This window comes from Callospermophilus lateralis, chromosome 8, assembly GCF_048772815.1.
Source record: "Callospermophilus lateralis isolate mCalLat2 chromosome 8, mCalLat2.hap1, whole genome shotgun sequence".
In the NCBI taxonomy this organism is placed as follows: domain Eukaryota; kingdom Metazoa; phylum Chordata; class Mammalia; order Rodentia; family Sciuridae; genus Callospermophilus; species Callospermophilus lateralis.
In genome coordinates, this window is record NC_135312.1 from 111,620,400 (window position 1) to 111,642,454 (window position 22,055).

At 40.8% G+C, this 22,055-nt stretch overlaps 1 protein-coding gene across 1 annotated transcript in view; it reads left to right on the plus strand.

The window, feature by feature from the left end:
• The first annotated feature begins 488 nt into the window (after nucleotides 1–488).
• Dchs2 (dachsous cadherin-related 2) overlaps nucleotides 489–22,055 on the plus strand; it is a 250,655-nt gene continuing 229,088 nt past the window's right edge. Inside the window, exon 1 of the mRNA XM_076864992.2 lies at nucleotides 489–2,510. Within this exon, the coding sequence (XP_076721107.2) occupies nucleotides 489–2,510 (2,022 nt within the window). The remainder of the gene's footprint in view (nucleotides 2,511–22,055) is intronic.

The following is a 22,055-nucleotide window of genomic DNA, read 5'->3' on the forward strand; positions in this document are numbered from 1 at the left end:
CGCCCCTCCCTCCTTCCCTCCCTCCCCGCGCCCTCACTCCCGGCCTCCCCGCCCTTACTCCACCCCCTTCCCAGCCAGATCCCCATCCTCTCGGTGCGTGCGCGCTTTAAATAAATTCCTCCTTTTTGGCAAAGGAAATAATGCACCTGACTTTACCAGGGGGAAACAACCAGCCGAGCAGAACAAGGAACAGATGTAAAATGAATAAAAGGAGAGAGAAAAAGAGATGAGACTCGTTTAAAGAAATCCAGGGGCTGAAGAGGTGGCTGCAGCGGCAGAACCAGCTACAGCTTTCCCATCGGTGTGTGCTGCGGGCAGAGGACGTTTGCACCAGTTGCTGATGTAACCCCGGGAACTCCTGGGTCTGTGGGTTTGTTTGCGAAAGTGTTTTCTTCTTTAGCTCAGACACTGAAAGAAGCCCCTGGATTTTTCCGCGATCCCGCCACAAGCTGGCAGTTATCGGTGCCTTCTCCAGGAGGTCGTGGAGAATGAGCCCTTCTGGGAGAAAGATGGGAGAAGGGCGTCAGCAGCGGGGAGTTCCCGTCTGGGAGCGCCTACCGCTCGGCGGGAGGAGAGGGTCACCCCGAGGGCGGCCGGGCGGTGGCAGCCGCGCCAGGGCGCAGCGCTCCCTGTTCGGCCTCTGGGTGCACGCGTGGTTGTGGGCGTCCTCGGGCTCATCTGCCCAGGTATTTAGCCTCAGCCTTTCCGTGGACGAGGGGCTTCCGCCGGACACACTGGTCGGCGACATTCGGGCCGGGCTGCCAGCCGCGCAGCAGCAGGAGGGGGGCGGTTTCTTTCTGTCGGAGGACTCCGATGACTCTCCGCTGCTGGACGACTTCCACGTGCACCCGGACACCGGCATTATCCGCACAGCCCGGTGCCTGGACCGCGAGCAGCGGGACCACTACAGCTTTGTGGCTGCCACTCTGCTGGGCGCTGTGGTGCAGGTGGAGATCCGGGTCAATGACGTGAATGACCACTCGCCCCGTTTTCCCCGGGACTCGTTGCAACTCAACGTATCCGAGCTCAGCCCACCAGGCACTGCCATCCGCCTGCCAGGTGCCCATGACCCAGACGCCGGGTTGTTCAGCACACAGGGTTACACCTTGGTGCAATCGTCCGACTTGCCTAAGAACCCCGCAGGACCATTCTTCCAGTTGCGTTATGGGACTCCGGGGCCACCACCGTCGCTGCCTCTGGAACCCCTAGACTTGGTGCTGCTGCGGCGCTTGGACCGCGAGGAGCTGGAGGCACACGAGCTGTTGATTGAAGCATGGGACGGTGGCATCCCACGGCGCACGGGTCGCCTGCGCGTGGAACTGCGCGTACTGGATGAGAACGACAACCCGCCAGTTTTTGAGCAGGGCGAGTACCGCGCTGTAGTACGGGAGGACGCCCAGCCGGGCGCTGAGGTGTGTCGTGTGCGCGCCGCAGACCGAGACCTGGGACCTAACGGCCAAGTGCACTACAGCGTCCGCGCCCGGCAAGTGCCCGGGACGGGTGGAGGTAGCGAACCAGGAGGCGATGCGGCCTACTTCACTGTGGAGGAGCTGAGCGGCGTGGTGAGGGTGCGGAGACCTCTAGACCGCGAGACGCAGGCCTGGTACCAGCTGGTGGTCGAGGCCCGAGACGGAGGCGCAGAGCCTGAGATCGCCACGGTGCGCGTGTCCATCGCGGTACTGGACGTGAATGACAACCCGCCCACTATTCACCTGTTGTTCCTTACTGAGGAAGGCGCGGCCCGTGTCTCTGAGGGTGCTGGACCTGGCGATTACGTGGCTCGCGTCTCCGTGTCCGATGCAGATGGTGACCCTGAAAAGGAAGAGGAAGCCACCAGGGAGCTTGGAGTGGGCCTTGGGGGAGGGAGCATCTCGCTGTCCTTAGAGGGTGGCGAGGGAGCCTTCGCGCTGCAGCCAGGTGGATCTCCAGGAGTATTTTTCCTTTGCGTTGAGGGGCCCCTGGACCGGGAGAGCCGTGATCTGTATGAGTTGCGACTAGTGGCCACTGATGCGGGGTCTCCTCCGTTGAGCACGGTGGAGACTCTGCTGCTCTGGGTCGCTGACCTCAACGACCAGCCGCCTCGCTTCACCCAGGAGCATTACCAGGCCTCTGTGTCCGAGGCTGCGGCCCCGGGCACTGCAGTAGTATGGGTCAGCGCCTCCGATGAGGATGAGGCTGGCACTGATCACTCCCTGCTGCGCTATGCGCTGGTCCAACTCTTGGCTCCCTGCAACCCAGAGGCCCTGCCGCCCAGCGCAGAATGCGAGCCTTCATTCACCATAAATCCAGAAAGCGGTGTGATCAGCACTATACGAACTCTAGACCGAGAGACCCAGGAGACTGTAGAGCTGAGAGTGGTGGCCCAGGACCTTGGAGAGCCCCCACTCTCTGCTACCTGTCTGGTGACCATCACCGTGGATGACGTGAATGACAATGAGCCCATCTTCCGGAGGCAGGTGTATAATGTCACCCTTGCAGAGCATGCCCCAGTTGGACACTGCTTTCTGCAGGTGAGTGGACAATAGGCCTGCTGGTCAACTTCAGGGTCCTGCTGGCAGGGGGTGGGGGGGGTGGAGAGGGTGCGAGTCTGCCAAGGGAACTGTGATATGATTATATCCTGGCTCGAAAAGGGGACCTTAGGGTGTAGATCCCTTTCTACAGTGAGATGAATGTATGCCTTTTGATCACTGACTCTTTCTACCAGGGGCATGGCTGTATAATCTCTAAGGTCCTGACGGACATTTGAATCTTGATGGAAACCCAGTTTTCTTCATGTTGGTGTGTGCACCCACATCAGTTTGGGAGAAACCACCCAATTCTAAGCCGTTTAGCATGCAATAGGCAGTGTTTCACGTTTTTTGGAGCACCCTTTTATGGCATATCAAGGCTACCATAAATGAGTTTTTCAAATGATCAAGTGTATTATGTCTTTAAACACTGAAACTGTTTTGAGTAACCATCTCCAGAGACTCCTTCCACATTTTCCTACCTTCTTTAGAAGCTTACAAAGTTGGTTGAAGACTCCAAGTTACCTTTTTAGTGTCCTTTGTGGGTTGAGAGTGCTTCAGGATGCTGAGACATCAATCATCCTTTATAAAAAAATGGGGCTCTATACATTGCTTTTTGATTTGGGTGTGTTGTCCTTTGGAGTTCATCTGATCTGAACTTCATTGTTAGAATGGACTACTTTGCCCCATTCTTGGCACCCCTCCCTGTTGCTTCCCATTTCCTATTTGTATTCCATTACCTAGTGTGAGGTAACCAAATATTTAAGCTTGACTTATTTACTCCTAGACAACTTGAATAAATAAATAGAGCCTGGTGAAGTTTTAGTTACCTCTCAGCCTGGATTGTTTTCAGACCTGGACTGCAGCCTCTACTTTTTGGTTTTCAGGCAGGGTGAGGGTTTAGCTTTATAAATTATGTCTCAAATAATAATGTTTTGGTAAGTAGGTGCTAACATATTGTAAAACTCAGTTTCATAACTGCTTCTATCTTTTTAATCCTTTGGGTATGTGGTTAAAAAAAATCACTATTCCTTTCTCTAGTGTGATTGGACAGAGTTGCTAGGTTATTAAAAGGTGACTTGAAGACTAATTAATGATTGCTGCTGAAGCAGATAAATCCACAAATATCAGTAACTAATACAATTAAAATGCATTTATCTCTCAAGAAGAATCCAATGTGATGTAGATTGGCTGCTTATCCTTCATTTAAGATGGAGCTAGATCTGGGAATGACTTATATTATTTCCACCAATATGGAATTAACCAGAGCTCAGCCATGTGGTCTCAGGTCCTGCAAAGGAGGTCAAGACATGGAGAAGAGCCCAAGGACACCCAGTGTCCAAGGATTTTTTGGATTTCTAGAAATGAAATCATAACAGGTGAAGGATTGAAATGATGTGATTTCCAAGATTTTTTTTTTTTCCATCTGGAAGCCCCTAGAGATCTGCATCTGAAAATGGTACAACTTGGCTCCTTTGTAAAAGTAAGCAGGATGAATGAACTGTGATCTTCACTAGAACCTGTCTTTTCTAAAATTGTGAGGTCTGAGATGTCAGTTTATTCTATTATAGTAACTTGGTATGTGGTGGAATCCTTATGGTGAGATGAACTTAGCTTTAGTGGAGGGCTACATCTTCAACAATTTCACAAAACCTTGCCAGGTTGCCAAGCATTGCTGCTACAGACAGCATTAAATTGTGCTGATTAGAGTTTCTGGAAATTCCAGGAATCTAACCCTTCAAGTAATGCATAAAAATCCTCTTATTCACTGGGCTCTGGGGTGCCCTCCCCAGCAGCTGTGTGAACTTTCTGTGTTCCATACCCCATCCCCCACCCCCCAGCAGACTCTGCCCCTGACTTCCAGGTGAGCTACACAGGAGTGTTTTTATCTATCTCCTTATTCTCTCAATCTTTCTTTATACAAACTTAGCAGAAACTGACCTCCTCATTTGTCCCTCATGCTCTCTCCTTTCTTCCACAGCTTTATTTAATGACATTATATAAATATTTTATAGCTGTGCATTTTTTTCCCTTGTTCTCTATCAATTTCCCCCTTTAGACCTCATACCTACTTAAGTCTCTTTTGTCAAAATCAAAGAAAAAACAAAATGAGAAACAACAGGGGAAAGAAAAATTATCTCCTAGATGCCCTGTAAGTCATCTAATTAAACAAACAAATAAACAAATAAAAATAACCCTTTAACCTTTGAGGTGTCTTGGTGGTTATTCTGCATCCACAATCCTTGGGGGTTTTTTCACTTTTACTGCTGCTCCTGTTGCCAACACTGTGCAGAGCACCCCTCCCCTCAACAAGTGCAGGTTGAATTCTTTTATATTCTCATGTCTAGATTGGAACTTTCCCAAGATTTTAAATATAAAGGAACACAGGAACTAAATGAAAGATGACCAGGCAATCTATATCACATGAGATTCTTCTTGAGAGAAATACATTTTGATAGTATTAGTCTCTGGTATTTATGGATTCATCTGCTTCAGCATTAATTAACCTTCAAGCATTAATTAACCTTCAAGCTACCTTTTAAACTCAAGTGTCCAATCATGCTGGAGAAAGGGACCGAAGTTATTTTTACCCACCTACGCAAAGGACTAAAAAAATAGAAGCGGTCACGAAAACTACTTTTACAGTATGGTATCACTTTATTTATCTAAAGCATATTATTTGAGACATGATTTATCCAGAGTAAGAACCATTATCAGTCTAGAATAGGTAATCTCTAGTCCCGAAGAGTTTCTATAACTTTTGCTATAATTTGGATAAGTTTCCTCAAAAGAATTGGTTCTCAGCTTTGCAGTATTGGGAGGTGGTGAAACTTTTAAGAGGTGGGATCTAGTGGGAGGTCTTTAGATCTTTGGTGCTGTGACCTCAAAAGGGATGGTGGGATTCAGGTCTCTCCCTGACCTTACTTGCCTGACCTCACATCAGGTTTTCCTCTGCTATGCACTGTTACCATGATGCGCTGCCATTGACCCAAAGCAACAGAACCAATTGGTCAAGAACTGTAAACTGATCTCAAATAAAACTATTCGCTTAGTTTATGCTGATAGTATCTGTTGCTGGCAATGCAAGATAGTATCTGTTGCTCAGGTATTTGGTATAGAAAAGGAAAGCTGACAAACACAATTTTGACAGGCACTAGCCTGGATTTCTTAATTCCTTTCTTCCTCCCTGCTCCTGTGTGGAAAGCCTCTTCACAACTCACCTCTCAGGGGCTCCTTTCAACCTCTTGATGCTTTTATGGTCTAGACGGAGAGTGTTTCTACTCTGCAGACCATCAGGGGTTTCCCCAGTTATAATGTCTTGTCGGAAAGATTCCCCTTTCTTCAGATTACTGCTAAAATGGCTAACTTCAAGATCAAGGCAAGACCTCCACCCTCCAATGCGTGAGCTAATGTTTTGTATGTACATTTGATTTATTGTAAAGTTTATTTCCTCAATATATTTTATAACTGATTCTTTGGAATTTTATGGTCCTGCCTGCATTGCTCGTCCTGCAGTTTTGGTCCCCTTCACCTTAACACTAACATACTTTCATTGTTTAGCTTACATATATATTTATAGAATTTGTACCAACTTTGAATTTTATATAATTGTATGACCTGTATGTTTATATTATTTTGCCTCCTTTAAGAGGATCCAACCTATCCTTGCACTGGAAATGTAAAATTTCCACAGAAGTCATCTGCTCTCATTTCCAGAATTTGTCTAGATCTCCTAATGATTTTCATCTTTGCTAGGTATCTGGATTAACACCTTAGTTCCCAGTATGTGCTGTAGGTCCCCCTGCCTGTAAGGACTTCTTTTAGTCTCTCTGGATGGATTTGGATGCCATTTTTTTCCACCACTTAAACAATTGAGAGTTTTATCATCAGATAGAACTTGATTCAATTTTTTTTTTCTCATTTTAGAATTGGTACATCACAGTTGTGCATAATAGTGGGATTTATTGTTACATATTTGTGTATGCCCACTCAAGTGTCATTTGCTATCCTTCCTTTCTCTGTCCCCCAAAAGCACCCAATTGTTGCCCAAAACCAATCTGCTAGCTTGGCTTGTTTTTCCAGGTTGGGGAACATAATCACATAGTATTAGGATATGTAATAACAGGATGGGATAACCTAGAATCTGTGGGATGTATTGCTGGCTACCATCAATATGTAACTTGACAGTTGCTTTGTCTAGCTCTTTATTCTTTAATTAAAGATGAATGACTTTACATGAAAGAGTGTTCATAGCTTTGAAGGTTACGTTCAGGCACTGTGCAGCGATGACAAATATGGCCTATGGGGTCAGGGTGACTGAGTTTGAATCTCGGTTCCACTATTTACTAGTCATGTCATCTTTAACATTGCCTCCATTTCCTCCTCTACAAAATATGGATAGAAATAATGTTGGCTTCACACAGTTATTCTGTGGATAATGAAGTAATACATGTATGTTCTGAACAATGCTTGGCTCATAGTAAGTGCTCAACACATGTTCTATATACTATTAAATTTTAGTAAGCCAGAATTCTGGAAATGATGAAACTATTGCTAAAACTTTTTTTTAAAGGTATTTTGTCTGATAAAACAAAAAGAAGGACTAATAAAAATGGCATTTCAAATAGACATTCACTTGCATTGAAAGATGGAAAAATGAACAGAGACAAGTTTAAATTGGATTTTAGGTTTTTAGTTAAATATATGTATTTCTGGCAATGCAAGATAGCATCCGTTGCTGCTGGCTCTAGAAGTTTGTAACATGTCCTCATAAACGTTGTCACCTATCTTAAGGAAGGTTCAGAGGATCTCTTGGTAGTGATTATTTGGCAAAACAACTACAACTATAAGAACTCTCCACAGATCTTAGGGGACTAGGTAATGTGATCTAAGTTGGCATGGCATGGTGGCCTTGGCATGGTGGGTCATTTATCCCCAAGGGTTCACTTAGGCCACTACACACCTGAGTTAAACTTAGTGCCAGCACCTGTGCCCCCTTCAGATATGCAGGGCATGATTCTGTTCTGTAGGGTGTCTTAATGTCTTTTATTCAGTTTATTGGTTATTACTCTTTGGAATCTTTAGTTGAGATAGCATTTAATTAATGAGCACTTTATATGGAATTCAGTTGTTTTTCTGGTCATAGTGCCTCCTCCATAAAATGTCATAATTCAGCTTAGCAACATGTTGCTGGAAAAATCAGATATAATCTATATCTCATGGTAGAAAGTAGTAGATATGTTTAGACTTAAGGGGCTCTGGAGGTGGGAAAGTTTTCTTTATCCAATAGATCAGAGGATCTTCTGTATAATACATGTTTTCGTTTATAACATGTAATGAATGCATTCTACTGGCATTGCAGATCTCTCTCTCTCTCTCTCTCTCTCTGTATGTGTATAAAAATGTGTACTGCATTTTTAGGCATAATCAGCTTTAGAAGAGAATCATTTGGGATGGGCTTTGGGAATCTGTGACCAGTAAGATTTTCTTTCTCTGAAGATTAAAATCTGACAATAAATTAATTTGATTAACAACTAAACACCAGACTTCTAGTAACAGGCCCCTCACCTTGTAAATTATAAATTAAACAGTGGAAATACTTTCATAGCCCCTTAGGGAAATTATGCTAGAACATTTTTATAAATACCAGGTTATTTAATTCTTACTGAATTGAAACCTTCATGTAAAAGGAATATGTATGTACTTGGTGGTAAAAGTGGATCTGATAAACACCATCACATCACAGGTATGAATTAAGACAAAATCTATTCAGTGCATGGAGATCTTGGATTGGAATAATCCTGGTATGTCTTGTTCTTGTAGTGAAGTCATGGGACGGGATAACCAGGAAGGACTCGCTGTGTTTGCTTATTATTAGGGAAGTATCTGGGAGATAGGGAAGGGTTATTTTTTTTTTTTTAAGCGAGTAGTACCAGGGATTGAACCACATCCCCTGTTTTATTTTATTTTTTTAAATTTTGAGACAGTGTCATGCTAAGTTGCTCAGGGCCTCACTAACTTCCTGTGGCTAGCTTTGAACTTATGATCCTTCTGCCTCAACCTCCCAAGGCACTGGGATTATAGGAGTGCTCCACCATGCCTGGCATATGGACGCTTTCTGAGTATAGATTGACATATGCATAATAAAATTTTAGGAAAATTTGTGTTGAATTAAAGAGTTAAAAAAGAAGAAAGCAGGAAAACCAGGTAGAGGGTCCTGAGACTTGTCATAGAACATGTTCAGCTGTGAACTAGGGGAATGTTGGAGAAGTGTAATGAAGGCTGGCCTGAGAGGCTCTATAAAGGGAGAATTAGCACAGCTTAAATGAGGTGTGAGGGGAGAAATGTTGGAGAAAGTCAAAGAGGATGTATATTTTGAGTCGGGGTGAGTGGGAGGAACAGGAAAAGTGGAAGGTGAGAGTTTTGGAGAAGGATGCTCACTCAGCTGAGTTTTGAATCGTTTGGATATGAATCAGTGGCCAGTAGCCCAGGAAAAGGTATCTAGAAGGTTGCTTAGAGATTCAGAACTACTTTCAGGAGGGAGACCAAGGTGGGAGACACAGACTTAGAAGTTGTGCCGTGCTGTGGAGGTGACCACTGAAGCCATGAATGTGAACGTGGAGCCCTCCTTCCTGTTTTCTATAGGCCTAGACGGTCTCTCTCACAGGGACTGAGGACATCGGTGGTCTTTTAGGCTCTTTTGTCTCCATGATAGCTCTCTGCATGCAGGCAATCTACTCTCCCCTTCCCTCAAATGACCCAGTTTTGATGTCTTTTATTTTTGATCCTGCTCCCAGAATCTTATCTCCCAGGAACAGAGATTCTTGGATAACCTGGAATCTTCTAAAGCTGTTTCACCTCTGAAATCTCCACTCATATCTCAGCTCTCTGATCACTGTCTCCTAGTCTTTCCAAGTCTCTCAGCCTTTGATTTTATTTCCTTTATGAATTTTGTTTACCTTAAAAGTCCCTTACTTTTCTGTCCTTGCATCTAAGTCCCTTTCTTGCTTCAACTCTTTCTATCCCAGACTTCTTCATTCACCAAATTAACCCTCCACCTTCCATTCCTGAATATATATCACTGTTAAACTATATCATTTTGGCTATATGTTGGATGTGCTCTGTATTTCTGTGCCCACCTGGGACTGTGCAGAATTGCTGGAGTAATTATGAGTGATTCCACTCAGATTGGTTCCTATTAGCATGTGGCATCAACCAAGCCCTAGTCTCTACAGGGTAATTTCATGGTATTCACCTTAACCATTTCTCCCACGACTTCATTCTCTTTCAGTGTCATATCTTGCTACCTTTATTCTTTAAAGGTAATCATGCCTCTTATGTTACAGAGCCCAGAAGGTGAAAACAAGCTTGTGTCTTTACTTGCAATTGTCAGAACTTTGTCTCTGTACCATCCAGTCCCTAAGGACTAGGTGATTCTTCCTTGTCCAAATTAAACCCATCCATCCATCCTCCACATTTCACCTCCCCCATCTTCCCTGACATTGCTTCCTAATGATTTCTTGAACCTCCATCTTTGACCTCTGTCTCTAGACTTGTTCCTGCTCTTTAGCATTGTTTGATGTATTTGCGAATCAAGACTGTGGGCATCTTATTTCTGTTTGCTCAATTTCCTTCTTCAGTGGCCTGTAATGACTGACATCAGCTGCCTGCTGGCCTGTTTCAATTCAGGCTGGGTCATATGGGAAGACCCTTCCTACTCAAAGAAGATTTCTGGAAACCTGTGCTTCTTGCATAGTGTGTGTCGTCTTTCCAATGGACTTAGTACCCTGATTCATCTCTTGAGCAGAAAGAGTCTTCTTCCACATTGACTGGTGTCAAAAAGTGAAGAAAATGCTGCTGCTAAAGTATAAGAAATGACCCATGAGAGTTATTATTGCCCATTTCTTAATGTTACATCTCATAATTGATGGGAACCATCCACTTTGATCTTTTATAGAAGAAGAAATGTTTGAATCAATTAGGATAAGATGTCCACTGCATAGACAAAAATGACTTAGTAATTATGGATTATGATTTAAATAATCTTGCTGCTTTTACTTTTTTACTGGATGGCTTTTGAACCGACTACACATGCCTTTCTATGCAGTAGGATGCTGTGTCTTTCTTAACAGTTCTGTTTTAGATTTCCTTTTAAAAGCCCAGACTGTTAACTTCATTTTAGGTTTTACCACTTTCCCATAAACATGTAGCTCTCAGATAGCTCACTGATGAAGTGTGTGAAAGCTCTTTGGTAGAGAGGATGGAAGAGGTTTGGTAGGAAATAATAATAATTATTTCCAGGTGTTCTTGCTTTGGACAGAAGAGCCATCTATTGAGTAAAAACTCACACTTTTGAGTCAGACAAACATGGATTTAAATTTCAGCTGTCACTTAGTAACTGGACTTTAAATAAGTTTCCAAACTTTGTAAACCTAATTTTTCTCATCCAGAAAATAGGAATGACAATAGCTACTTTCTAGGGTTATTGTGGGGATTCAGTGAGATGATGCACATTCAATATATACAGCTTTGACTGACAAATGGTAAATGCCCAAGAAAATGTATCGTTATTTGTATCTTCACTTGAGCTTGTTTCAAAGTGAGGAGCTAAGAGAGAGTGAAAGAAAGAAATATCAATCAAGAAAACCAATGCCTAGTCATGTTAAATGGCTAAAGATATGACCTTGAACCTGAGTTGACCCTTTAGGAAGATGCATTGTCTTAATTCATATCCAGAGATTTAGTTCCAAATTTAGCTAGGGTTTTACCAGTTACATAGAAAACATATGAGCCTTGACCGTGCCTTGGCTCTCATGGTTAAAGTAAGGACTAGCACCATAGCTTGTTCTCATCTCTGGGACACTTGGCTGTCCATGCATCTGTTATCCTGGGTGCTTCTCTGGTCTTCTAAGGTAAAGGATATTTCCCAAGATGGAGGCAATGTCAGACTTAGTCTTTTAGCTCTTTGACTTCTGAGATGAAAGTGAGCCAAATAAAAGAGAAAAATATTGACTTCCTGGGATTGTGACCAATTTATGTCATCATTGTTTATTGGTTATTCTGAGAGCTGCTCCTTCCCATTTGGAGTAGAAGTGGGATGAAGAAGAGACAGAGATACTTTGAGTTTCCTTTTAATAAAGAAGAATAGGACCATTAGTAGTGCCCTCTAACAGACATTTATTGAGCATGGAGCTAATAAAGTCATTGAATAACTTCTTTTATTGGAGGCAATTTACTAGCAGAAAAAAAAGACATCAATTAAAACTTATTTGAATACCTCTTAAAGAAAGCTGAACAACACAAGCCATTCCTTAAAAACCCTTTCACATATTAATATGGGAAAGTTTAAAAATATTAATATAAAACTTTTCAGTTGTATTTTTTATGTGTTGTGTATATGCTTGCTACTTTGACATGCCTCATGCAATCAAGTAAATTATGTATTTGTACTTACTTTATAGAAATTAAAACCCATGTTTTCTATTTTAAATGATTGTAATGATCTTAATTGTTCAATATTTGCTTTGATGATATCAATGGTTTATTTCATACAAAATCCTGAGACAGGCAAATACCATTCATTGATGCTTTGGGGGATTGTGTTGTGGCCAAAAGCAAGAAAAACTGGTAGTATAGCTGTTTTCATGAGGACGGCAAAGAAGAAAGAACAAAATAGAACTTGAGGCAATTTATGACCAGTTTGATTACAGGTGATACTCCATCCAATAATTCAGTTACTATAAGGAACTATCCTCTACCTTTAAAAGATCTTTTCTGCTTAGATTATTCTGGAAGGTTTTTGTTCTTTATTTAAAGTAACCATGTATGGTTATCCATTGCTGTGGTTATGTTTTGGAGAGATTAAATATTATTTTTAGCCTCACTAACTGGATTTAGATACTATTTAATTTTGAACAGTTGTCTAGTTAGAAGCTTCTCATGTTGTATATTCTGCAGAATTCTGCATTTGGAAACCCAGAGGAAGTTAGTGTTTATATAGAGATTGACTTGTCTAGCTCCTAAGAATATCTATTATACAAGAACCAAGTCGTGAGGAAAAGAGTAATCTAAGCTTACGCACTGTTTACTCTTCTTTGAAGTATAGATTATTTTAAGTATGAACTGTTAAAAATAATACAAAGGCTGTCCTGTTACATTATGCATAAACAAGAACACAACCTTTCAGTGTTGGCAGACCTATTTCCTGGTCTCATCTTGCAAGAATTTTTATGGCACTTTTCTTGTGTAGAATTTCATTGTCATACTTGCGTCTAGTTTACTTCCATCGCCTCTATCATAAGAAGAGAGGTGACAGGAGGGACAATTTATAAATTGGAGTTTGACAAGTCTTTTGCTTATTTGGTCACATTAAATATAAGATTCTATGATTATTGTAGCATACCTTTAACATTACAAAGCAAATTCAGTAGATGGACCTTGAGTTTTAAATGTTAGCACATTTTATAGGAAAGAATTTTGTTTTGGAACATGGTAATATTCACAAAGAGGAGCGCAACTTTAACCTAGAGTCATAATATCTTACGGCTACTTCATGATTTCTTCTGTAAATGTACTTTGACATCTGAAATGTAGTTACTGCTTTTGTTTATAATTTGTGAAGATAACTTTTCTTTTTTCTTTAAATGAGAACGTTAAACCTATTCCACATACAAATAAGGATCTTTTGAAAGACTGCTTTTTCATTCTATTTCAATTTTTTTCTGCCTTACTCTTCATTTTCTGTTTATGAGATTCCAAATACATGTATGTCAGATCTCTTGTTCTGAGACCTGAGACTTTTCTTTTAATAATTTTCCTTTCTATTCAGGATGGTTAGTATTTATTTCACTATCATGTTCCTTATCACCAATCTGCTATTAAATCCATCTGACAAACTTTATTTCAGTGGCTTTTTTTTTTTTATTTACAGAATTTCCAGTTTGGTCTATTTTGTAGTTTGTGTTTCTCTGCTAATATTCCTTATCTTTTCATTCGTTACAAGAGTCTCTTCCTTTCCCTTACATAGATATAATAGCTTCTTTAAATGTTTATCTGTCAATTCCAAAATTTGAGTCATCTTGATGTCCTTTTTTTTTAACTTGTGATTATATCACATTTCCTATGAATGCGTACATTAAATAAATTTGCACTTATTCTTTTTTTTTAGAGAGAGAGAGAGAGAATTTTTTAATATTTATTTTTTAGTTTTCGGTGGACACAACATCTTTATTTTATTTGTATGTGGTGCTGAGGATCGAACCCAGCGCCCCGCGCATGCCAGGCGAGTGCGTTACCACTTGAGCCACATCCCCAGCCCTGCACTGTATTCTGGATACGTCATGCATGTTATGTTGTGGAGACTCTAGATTCTGTTGTCTTCTGAATAGTTTTGATATTTTTGTTTTAGCAGGCAATTAACTTGGTTGGGTCACAACTGCAAACTCTGACTCTCAGGCACCTGTGCAAATCCCATTTCAGATCTATTTTTTCTTAACTTGATGTTTGTAGTTAACTCCATGCACATGAAGCTAGGGGTTAGTCAAAAATTGGGGCACATCATTTACAGCATTTGGGCCTTTGCCATTCCTTTCTGGGATTTCCCTCTTACCTACTCTATTTAAAGATTCTTCAGAAAGACTCTGTGTTTCTATTGAAGCTTTAGCTACACTGCATGGTACTGTGATTGATGCCCACTTCACATTAACAGAGAAAGAGAAAGAAAAGGAAGGAAAGAGAGAAAAGAAGGAAGGGAGGGAGGGAGAGAGAGAGAGAGAGAGGGAAGATGGGAGGAAGAAAGTTCAAAATATGGGAAACTCACTCCATCTCAATCCATTTTGCCAATTATTGACCCTTTGTGAAAATCTTACTGCTTTGATTCAGTCCTTATAGACTTGAGATTTTTTTTTTCTGTATTATTCATAGTTTACAGTTGTTCCATGCAGGAGGTTAGGTTTGGTAGGTGTGTGCTTGGCCAAACCAGAAGCAGAACTCCTGATTTTTTCTTAAATTTCATTTTTTTTTAATTCAATAAGATTCAGAAGATTAGGACTTAATAGTAAGAGCTCTTTGAAAATTAGGCCTGCAGAATTTTACTCTGTTTACAATATATTAGATTATTATTCAATTGCAGCTATTTTGTAAAGCAGCAAAGAATTACTGATTCAGTGTTTCTTGGATTAACTAGAGCTAATAGTAGTAAATGTCAACAGTTTAAAATCATATATTTCAGGGCTGGGGATGTGGCTCAAGTGGTAGCGTGCTCGCCTGGCATGCGTGCAGCCCGGGTTCGATCCTCAGCACCACATACAAACAAAGATGTTGTGTCTGCCGAAAAACTAAAAAATAAATATTAAAAAAATAAAAAAATAAATAAAATCATATATTTCAGCTTTACCAGGGGAAAACAGGTAATTTTATGTATTTGTAATTTTCAAATTTTGGCTGAAAACTGATAGTCCTTCATGACAAAGTAGAAATAGAAATCAATTCTGTGAATTTGCAGATAATATTTCTCACCATGTTTGGGTTTTGTCGAGTCATGTAGGGAAGATCATTCACTGTGACCCATCTGAGCAAAAATGGTCCTCTGAAAGCTCTGTCCAAATGCAAAGAATCACCTAAGATTGTCACAAATCATTAAGACTAAAATTTAATAGTCCAAAACCCAAACCCAAAACCTTTTATCTGAGTAGAACTTCATTTTGCATTCCTACCCCTCCTTTTTTCTTTTTTTAGTGAGCGAAAGCTCGGGGCCCCCCATATCTCAATTGTCTTTTACTAAGTACATTGTTCTCCTATCACATATCAGATAGAAGCTGACATTTCCTTTAATAATTCCTTCCCTTCAAAGTCATCTGTAACACAGTTCTGATTATATTACTCATGCTTAAACTTTGTATGGCTTTGTATTGCTCCTAAGATCAAGTTCAAAATCCTTTCCAAACCCATTCTGTGTACCTCTCTGCCCTTGTTCGGAGGACCTCTCTTGCACCCTTCCCTATATCATGAGGGTACCATGCTCTTCCTCACCTCAGGCCTTTGCTCTGTGTCCTGGAATGATACCACACTCCCAACATCCATTTCTTGAAGTGCTTACAACCCAAAGTAATGGGATTTGGATGTGGGGCTTTTGGGAGGTAGGTTATTAGGTTTATACAAGGTCAAGAGTGTTGGGCGTAAAATGGGATTAGTGTTTTTATAAGTAAGAAGAGGAAGAAGAGAGCAGAGTTCAACTCTCTTTACCAACTAAGGACATAGCAAGGAGGCTCTCACCAGAATTCAAACATGCTGGCCCCTTGATCTCAGCCTCTGGCCTGCAGGACTTTGAGAAACAAATGTCTGCATTTAAGTTTCTATGGTATTTTTTATGGCGGTCAAGCTGACTAATATACTCTGCTTCTTTGTGTGAAAGGTGCTATCCTTGTCCTCTCTGCCATGGCTCCTCTCCCCCAGCTAACTCTTACTGGTTCCTTAAAAACATCATTCCCTTAGAAAAGCCTTCCTTGACTATCTGAGCACCCCCACTTGACCACTGCTAGTTAAGTCTCCCCTACATTATACACATTATGCAATGAATCTCTTTTGTATCTAGTACTCCTCGCCCAGGTAATAGTTGTGCATCTGCTCCCTGGCTCTTGATAAGCTTCAAGAGATGGTGACTGAGGCCTTATCTATCCTGCTTACGGCTAAGTGCTTGCAAAATTGCCTACCACACAATAACAATAAAGTGTGTTCGATGATAAAATGAAATGATCTACATGGGAACCTCATAAGTGAGCATTGACTGCCTCAGTGACTGGGCAGATCCTACAAGGTGACAGTGAGGTCTGTCTAAAATCTTTCACGCTCTTATAACTTTTGGAAAGGCAGTGCTGTCATTGAAATTTCTACCATAAACATTATAAAACAGTGAGACAGTTAATATCCTTTTTAAAAAAAATGTTGGAATTTAGTACCAGATAGACCTTTTCATTTCATATGAAAAACATGATCTTTGTCAGCACCTCTTTTTAACTGTCAGAATAGGAAGCTATGAATGTTGCATATTAGCAGAAATATTACTAGAGTGTTCTTATTTCTCAAATGTCTGAAGTTAACAATCTGGTGTATGGCTCTTTAACCTGCTAAAAGGCATGTATATCTCTCACCCTTGTTCCCTCTCAAATGGGGTAGCTGGTTGGAGAAGATAGCAATATTTTAACTTTGTAGTTGATTCTGTCTATTCATAAACTTGAAAAATAAACAAACCAATTCAAAACTTAAAAAAAGAATAATGATAGTGGATGTGTTTCTGCTTGTTTCTGGAGGAATGCCAATTTCAGGAAGCACTTTGCCAAATCCTTTTAAGTAGAATATGAATTGACTTATTAATAGTTATGTGCTCAGTGGGATACTGCAAGTGGAGAGTGCAGATAGACTTGAATCTATTTGGCTCTGCAGTTTTTAAGAAATTTAAATTAATTTTTCAACTGATATGTAAAAAAGAAAAATTTCACATATTAATGGAGGACCATGTGATATTTCTATACATGCATACATTGTATGTTTTTTGGTGGTTTTTCTAATTAGTCATACAATGTATGTTTAAATCAGGTTAAATCTATCTCTTTGAACATTTATCATTTCTTCATGGTGAAAACATTGAAAAATTCTTTCTTTAAGCTTTCTGAAATGTGTGGAACATTATCATTATCTGTAATCACTCTACTTTATCTATTTTCACCCTGCTGTGCAGCCGCATACCAGAGTGTCTTGCTTTTATATAACTCTGACTTGGTACCCATTCATCCCTCCCCTCTACTCTCAAATTCTATGAGATCAACTTTTTATGATTCCACATATGAGTGAGATCAGGTGGTAGTTATCTTTCCGTTCCTGGCTTTCTTGATAAAATATAGTGATTGCCTGTTCAATCCAAGTTGTCATGAGTGACAGGATTCCATTCTTTTTGTGGCTGAATCCTATTCCATTGTGTGTATGTACCCCATTTTCTTTGTCCATTTATCAGTTGTCATATACTTAGGTTGTTTTTCATTTCTTGTCTATTGCTGCAATGAATATACTGTCTTTTCAACATACTGGTCTTATTTCTTTTGGGTACATACCCAGCAGTGAGATTGCTGGATCATATTGTAGTTTTGTTTTTAACTCTTTGAGGTCCTGCCATATTGTTTTCCATAATGGTTATCCTAATTTGCATTCCCATCAACAGTGTGCATGAAATTTCCTTTTCTTCACATCCTGGCTAGCACTCGTGAGAATACTCACTCTTATTGAAGTGATGCAATAGCCACTTTCTCATTGTGGTTTTTGATTGGCATTTCCCTGATGATTAGCTTCAGTTTTGCCTTTTGTCATTGGTGTGCACCAGACCTCAATTTACTCATCTAGAAAATGGGATAATAATTCATTCTTTGAAGGGTTATTTTGAGAATCAAAGATCATATGTTGAAGGCACTAGCACATGTAAGCACTTAAAAAGTTGCAGCTATTTCTTACACATGGAGACATGGAAACTCAACCAGACATTGTTTGGAGACTGGGTTTTACTGAACTGGATGGTTTCCGCATGAAGCAATGTGGGAAACATTTAATACTCAGAGGCACTAAACAGAATGTGAGCCCCCTTCTGCTGGATTAATTTTCCTTATTTACATTGATTTACTCTTCTTGTCCTAACAAATAACTGGATTGGACCTGATCTTGAATGATACATCCTAATCCTGAAGAAAACTAATTTAAGATATGGCTGCATTAAATGCAAAGTGTGTGGCTAATTTATTCCTTTAAGGTTTTAGCACTTTAAGCTTATTGACTAAATGAATCTACTCTTAACTTTATATTGCTCTCCAAGGATTAATTTATAGCCTTGATGGGAAGAACTCTAGAGAGTTCTTTTGATACTTTCATTGACAGATAAATTTTAAGATCTACAACTACTCTGAACTATCAAGCCTTCCATTTAAATTGCATTTTTTCTCCTTGCTGATTTGATTGGGCTTGATGTGCTAAATTTCGAGTAGATATAAGAGGTTACAGAAGAAGTTAAGTACACTTGTATTTTTGATGTTTATTAGCAATACAGAAACCATTTATATGATTCCCTTGCTGAAAAAGTAGCTAATGTGGCAATTACAATATGGTAATAGTAGTTTTAAACTCTAATAGTATATTAATTTTATTATAATTGGAGTATCAAAAATAAAATGAAAACGTAACTTTTAGCTTCACTGTTCTACTGATTTATAACTCAGAGAAAGCTGAAAAAAAGTACAGTATTAATAGAAAAATGTATTCCTTAATGAATATTTTTTGCTAGAGAAGAAAACATGCTTGCAATAATAATTTGTAATAAACGTTTATTGAATGCTACCATCTGCCACTCACTGTTCTAAGACATCAGGATGAATAGTTTCGCTCTCACAACATCCCATGTTGAAGGTAATACTGTTGTCCCCATATGGTGGATGAGAGGGTAAGTCCCCGTCTACAGTTCCCCAGAGGCTTGGCTTGGAAACTTGCTGAGGTGAAGACTTGTATGGAGGAGGTTTATTGGCCAGTGCTCCTGGCCTCAACACCCAGACAGGGTGAGAAAAGCAGGCTTGGGAGAGGGGAAGGTGAAACACCATATAGGCCCAGCCAATGACCTCAGCCTGTTCTCTAGGGAACTCTGGCTTGGATGTATCCTTCGGGGCTGTATTGGGTTGAGTGTCATGGGTCTGCCCAAGAGGAAGGGGTATAGTCTGCTCCCTGTGGCTGGGGAAATTCCTAGGCAGACACTCAGAAGCCAAGTGGAGGAATGAGTGTCTGGGGTTTGAAGAAAACTCCAGGTGATACCACTCTACCATCCACTGTGGCCCACCTCTGACTATGACCATATTTGGAAATAGGGACTTAGTGGATCTAATTCAGACTCTAGAGACAAGGTCATAGTGGATTTAGGGTGAGCCTTAATTCCAGTGACTGACGTAACAAGAGAAAGGAAAGAGAACAGGTTTGAGATAGAGAACAGGACTGTATGAAGATGGAGGCAGAGACTGGGGTGGTCCTCCCGCCCTCCCAAGCCAAGAAATGCCAGGAATCCCCAGAAGCTGTGAGAGAGAGGTAAGGAAGGATTGCTGCCCAGAGCCTTCAGAGGGAACATGGCTCTGCTGATACTTGATTTCAGATTTCTTGTCTCAAGAACTGTGAGAAAATAGATTCCTGTTATTTTAGGCCAACTAGTCTGGGCTACTTTATCATGGCTGCCCAGGGAAACCACACAACACGCACTGTTACTTGGACCCACCTGCTTCCTCTAAGCTTATCTCATCTGGTGATTTCTTTCCTGTGATTCTGGTTGATTTCTTTTCCTGGGAAACTTAAAAGAAGGTGGTCATTGGGGGGAACCCTAGCCCTGCTGCTGCGAATGGTTCTGGGACTGCAACCGATACTCGACCTCTCCCCTCTCCTACCCACCTGGAGTGGCCTCATGCTGGGCTAGCACCTCTCCCAGTCAGGGTGGTGGGACTCAGTTTTCATCACAAGGGCTCTGAAGGCCTGCTCCCTCTAGCCCTTCTCTGGCTGTATTTCTTGCATTTGCCATCCAAATTGGCAAGAGAGTCCCCCAAAATGTCTCAGTGTATCTCCTGGGTGTCAGAGAAGTTCTCTCCTGTCTGCTTTGGAAGATATCACCTCCTCATAATGATCAGAGTCAACTGTCTTAACAGCATGGAGCGTCTTTCTTTTCTCCTGGCCACTTGAAGACTGCAGTGGCCTGACAGCAGCGTCAGCTCAGTTGCTGTGTCCTATGGGGAAGCACTCCCCACCCTGGGAACCTAACAAATGCACCCAGCCCAGAGCTGTGGTGGTGGCCGGTGGTTTTTAGAGCTTAGTGGCCAGTGGAGCCAGGTACACAGAAGGAATGCCTGGAAGTAACTCGTGGGCTTAAGAGTTTTGGGAGCAGTAACTGAGGGGACAGGGGGAGCCCACAAGAGCCATTTTCCTCATTTTTTATCGGCTCCTGGCCTCAACACCCAGACAGGGTGAGAAAAGCAGGCTTGGGAGAGGGGAAGGTGAAACACCATATAGGCTCAGCCAATGACCTTATCCTGGATCACAGGAGATACACCATATAGGCCCAGCAGTGCCTTCAGACCTCTAAGAAGCTCTGGGTTGGAAGTGCCCTTCAGGTCTGTATAGGGTGAGTGTCAAGTGGCTGTTGAGCTGGGACCTCAACACTCCCTTCCCACTCAGGTGCCAGGCCACATCCCTTCCCACTCAGGTGCCAGGCCACATCCCTTTATTTCATATGGATTCATTTTACCCAATTATCAAAATGAATTAGCTGGTATTTAAAAATCCACATTTCTGTTGAATGATTTTCAAATTTCATTTCTAACTGAAATGTTATCATTATAATGAAGCAAACTTTACTAGTTGTGAGAGATTTCATTGTGTAGGGTGTGTGTGTGAGAAAGAGAGAGAGAGTGAGCAAGGTTAGAGTATCTCTGAAACCAACATTCAGTAGTGTACCACATAACAATATTTCAGTCGATACAGACCACAAATACAATGTTGGTTCCATAAGATTATAATAGGGCTAAAAATTTCCTATTGCTTAGTTTGGTGAGTAGCTATTGTAACATCATGGTGCAACATGTTATTCTTCGTTTGTGGTGATGCGGTGTTAACAAGCCTACGGCACTGCCAAACATATAAAACTATAGCACATACAATTAGGTCCAATACACAACATTTGATAATGACAATCAGTGACTACATTACTAGTTTATTTAAGCTTTTTTTTTAATCTTTATTTCATAGTATTCTACAACAATAGCATATACAGTACATACATACACACAAACATATATATGGAGAATGTAGTAAATACATATATATATAGTACATATGTGAATGCAATATGACTTATGCATTTTGTGCTTACTGTAACTCTTCATTGCATCATGAGACCATATTGGTAGGTTGGCTGACACCATTTTTGTATAAGTACACTCTATGAAGTGTCCACAATGATAAAAACTCTGGACAACACATTTCTCAGAAGCTGTCCCATTGTGAAGGATGCAGCACTGTCTTTAATATCAGTTTTACTATCCAAGGTAGTTCTTACAAAATTTCCATGCTTCTCTCAATGTTAGATGCTCATTAAAAATAAATATTATGAAATGAATTTAACTTTAGGCCTTTTAGTGAAGGAGCCAAAGTCTTTCTCTTGCAGTCGGTCTTAATAAAAAATTTCCTGTAAATGTTGTGCATGCCAAAACTGTAGGGGGAAAAATGGAGACATTCTAATGTGCTGAAAGTAAGTTTTTAAAAAAATGGTTTAAATGTTCTTACGACATTAGAATGTGTGGATGCTCAACAGTTATGCCAATTTAATTTTAATGTTACCTGTGTGGCTAAGATTACAGTGATGGATAGGCTGACAGTTGTCTTGGTTGTCTTTAAGAATATTGAGAGTTCATTTCAAGGATTTTTAAAAAATATTATCATTATTATGAGATTTAGAAAAAAGCCATTGGAACCACAATTGCTTTCATACTG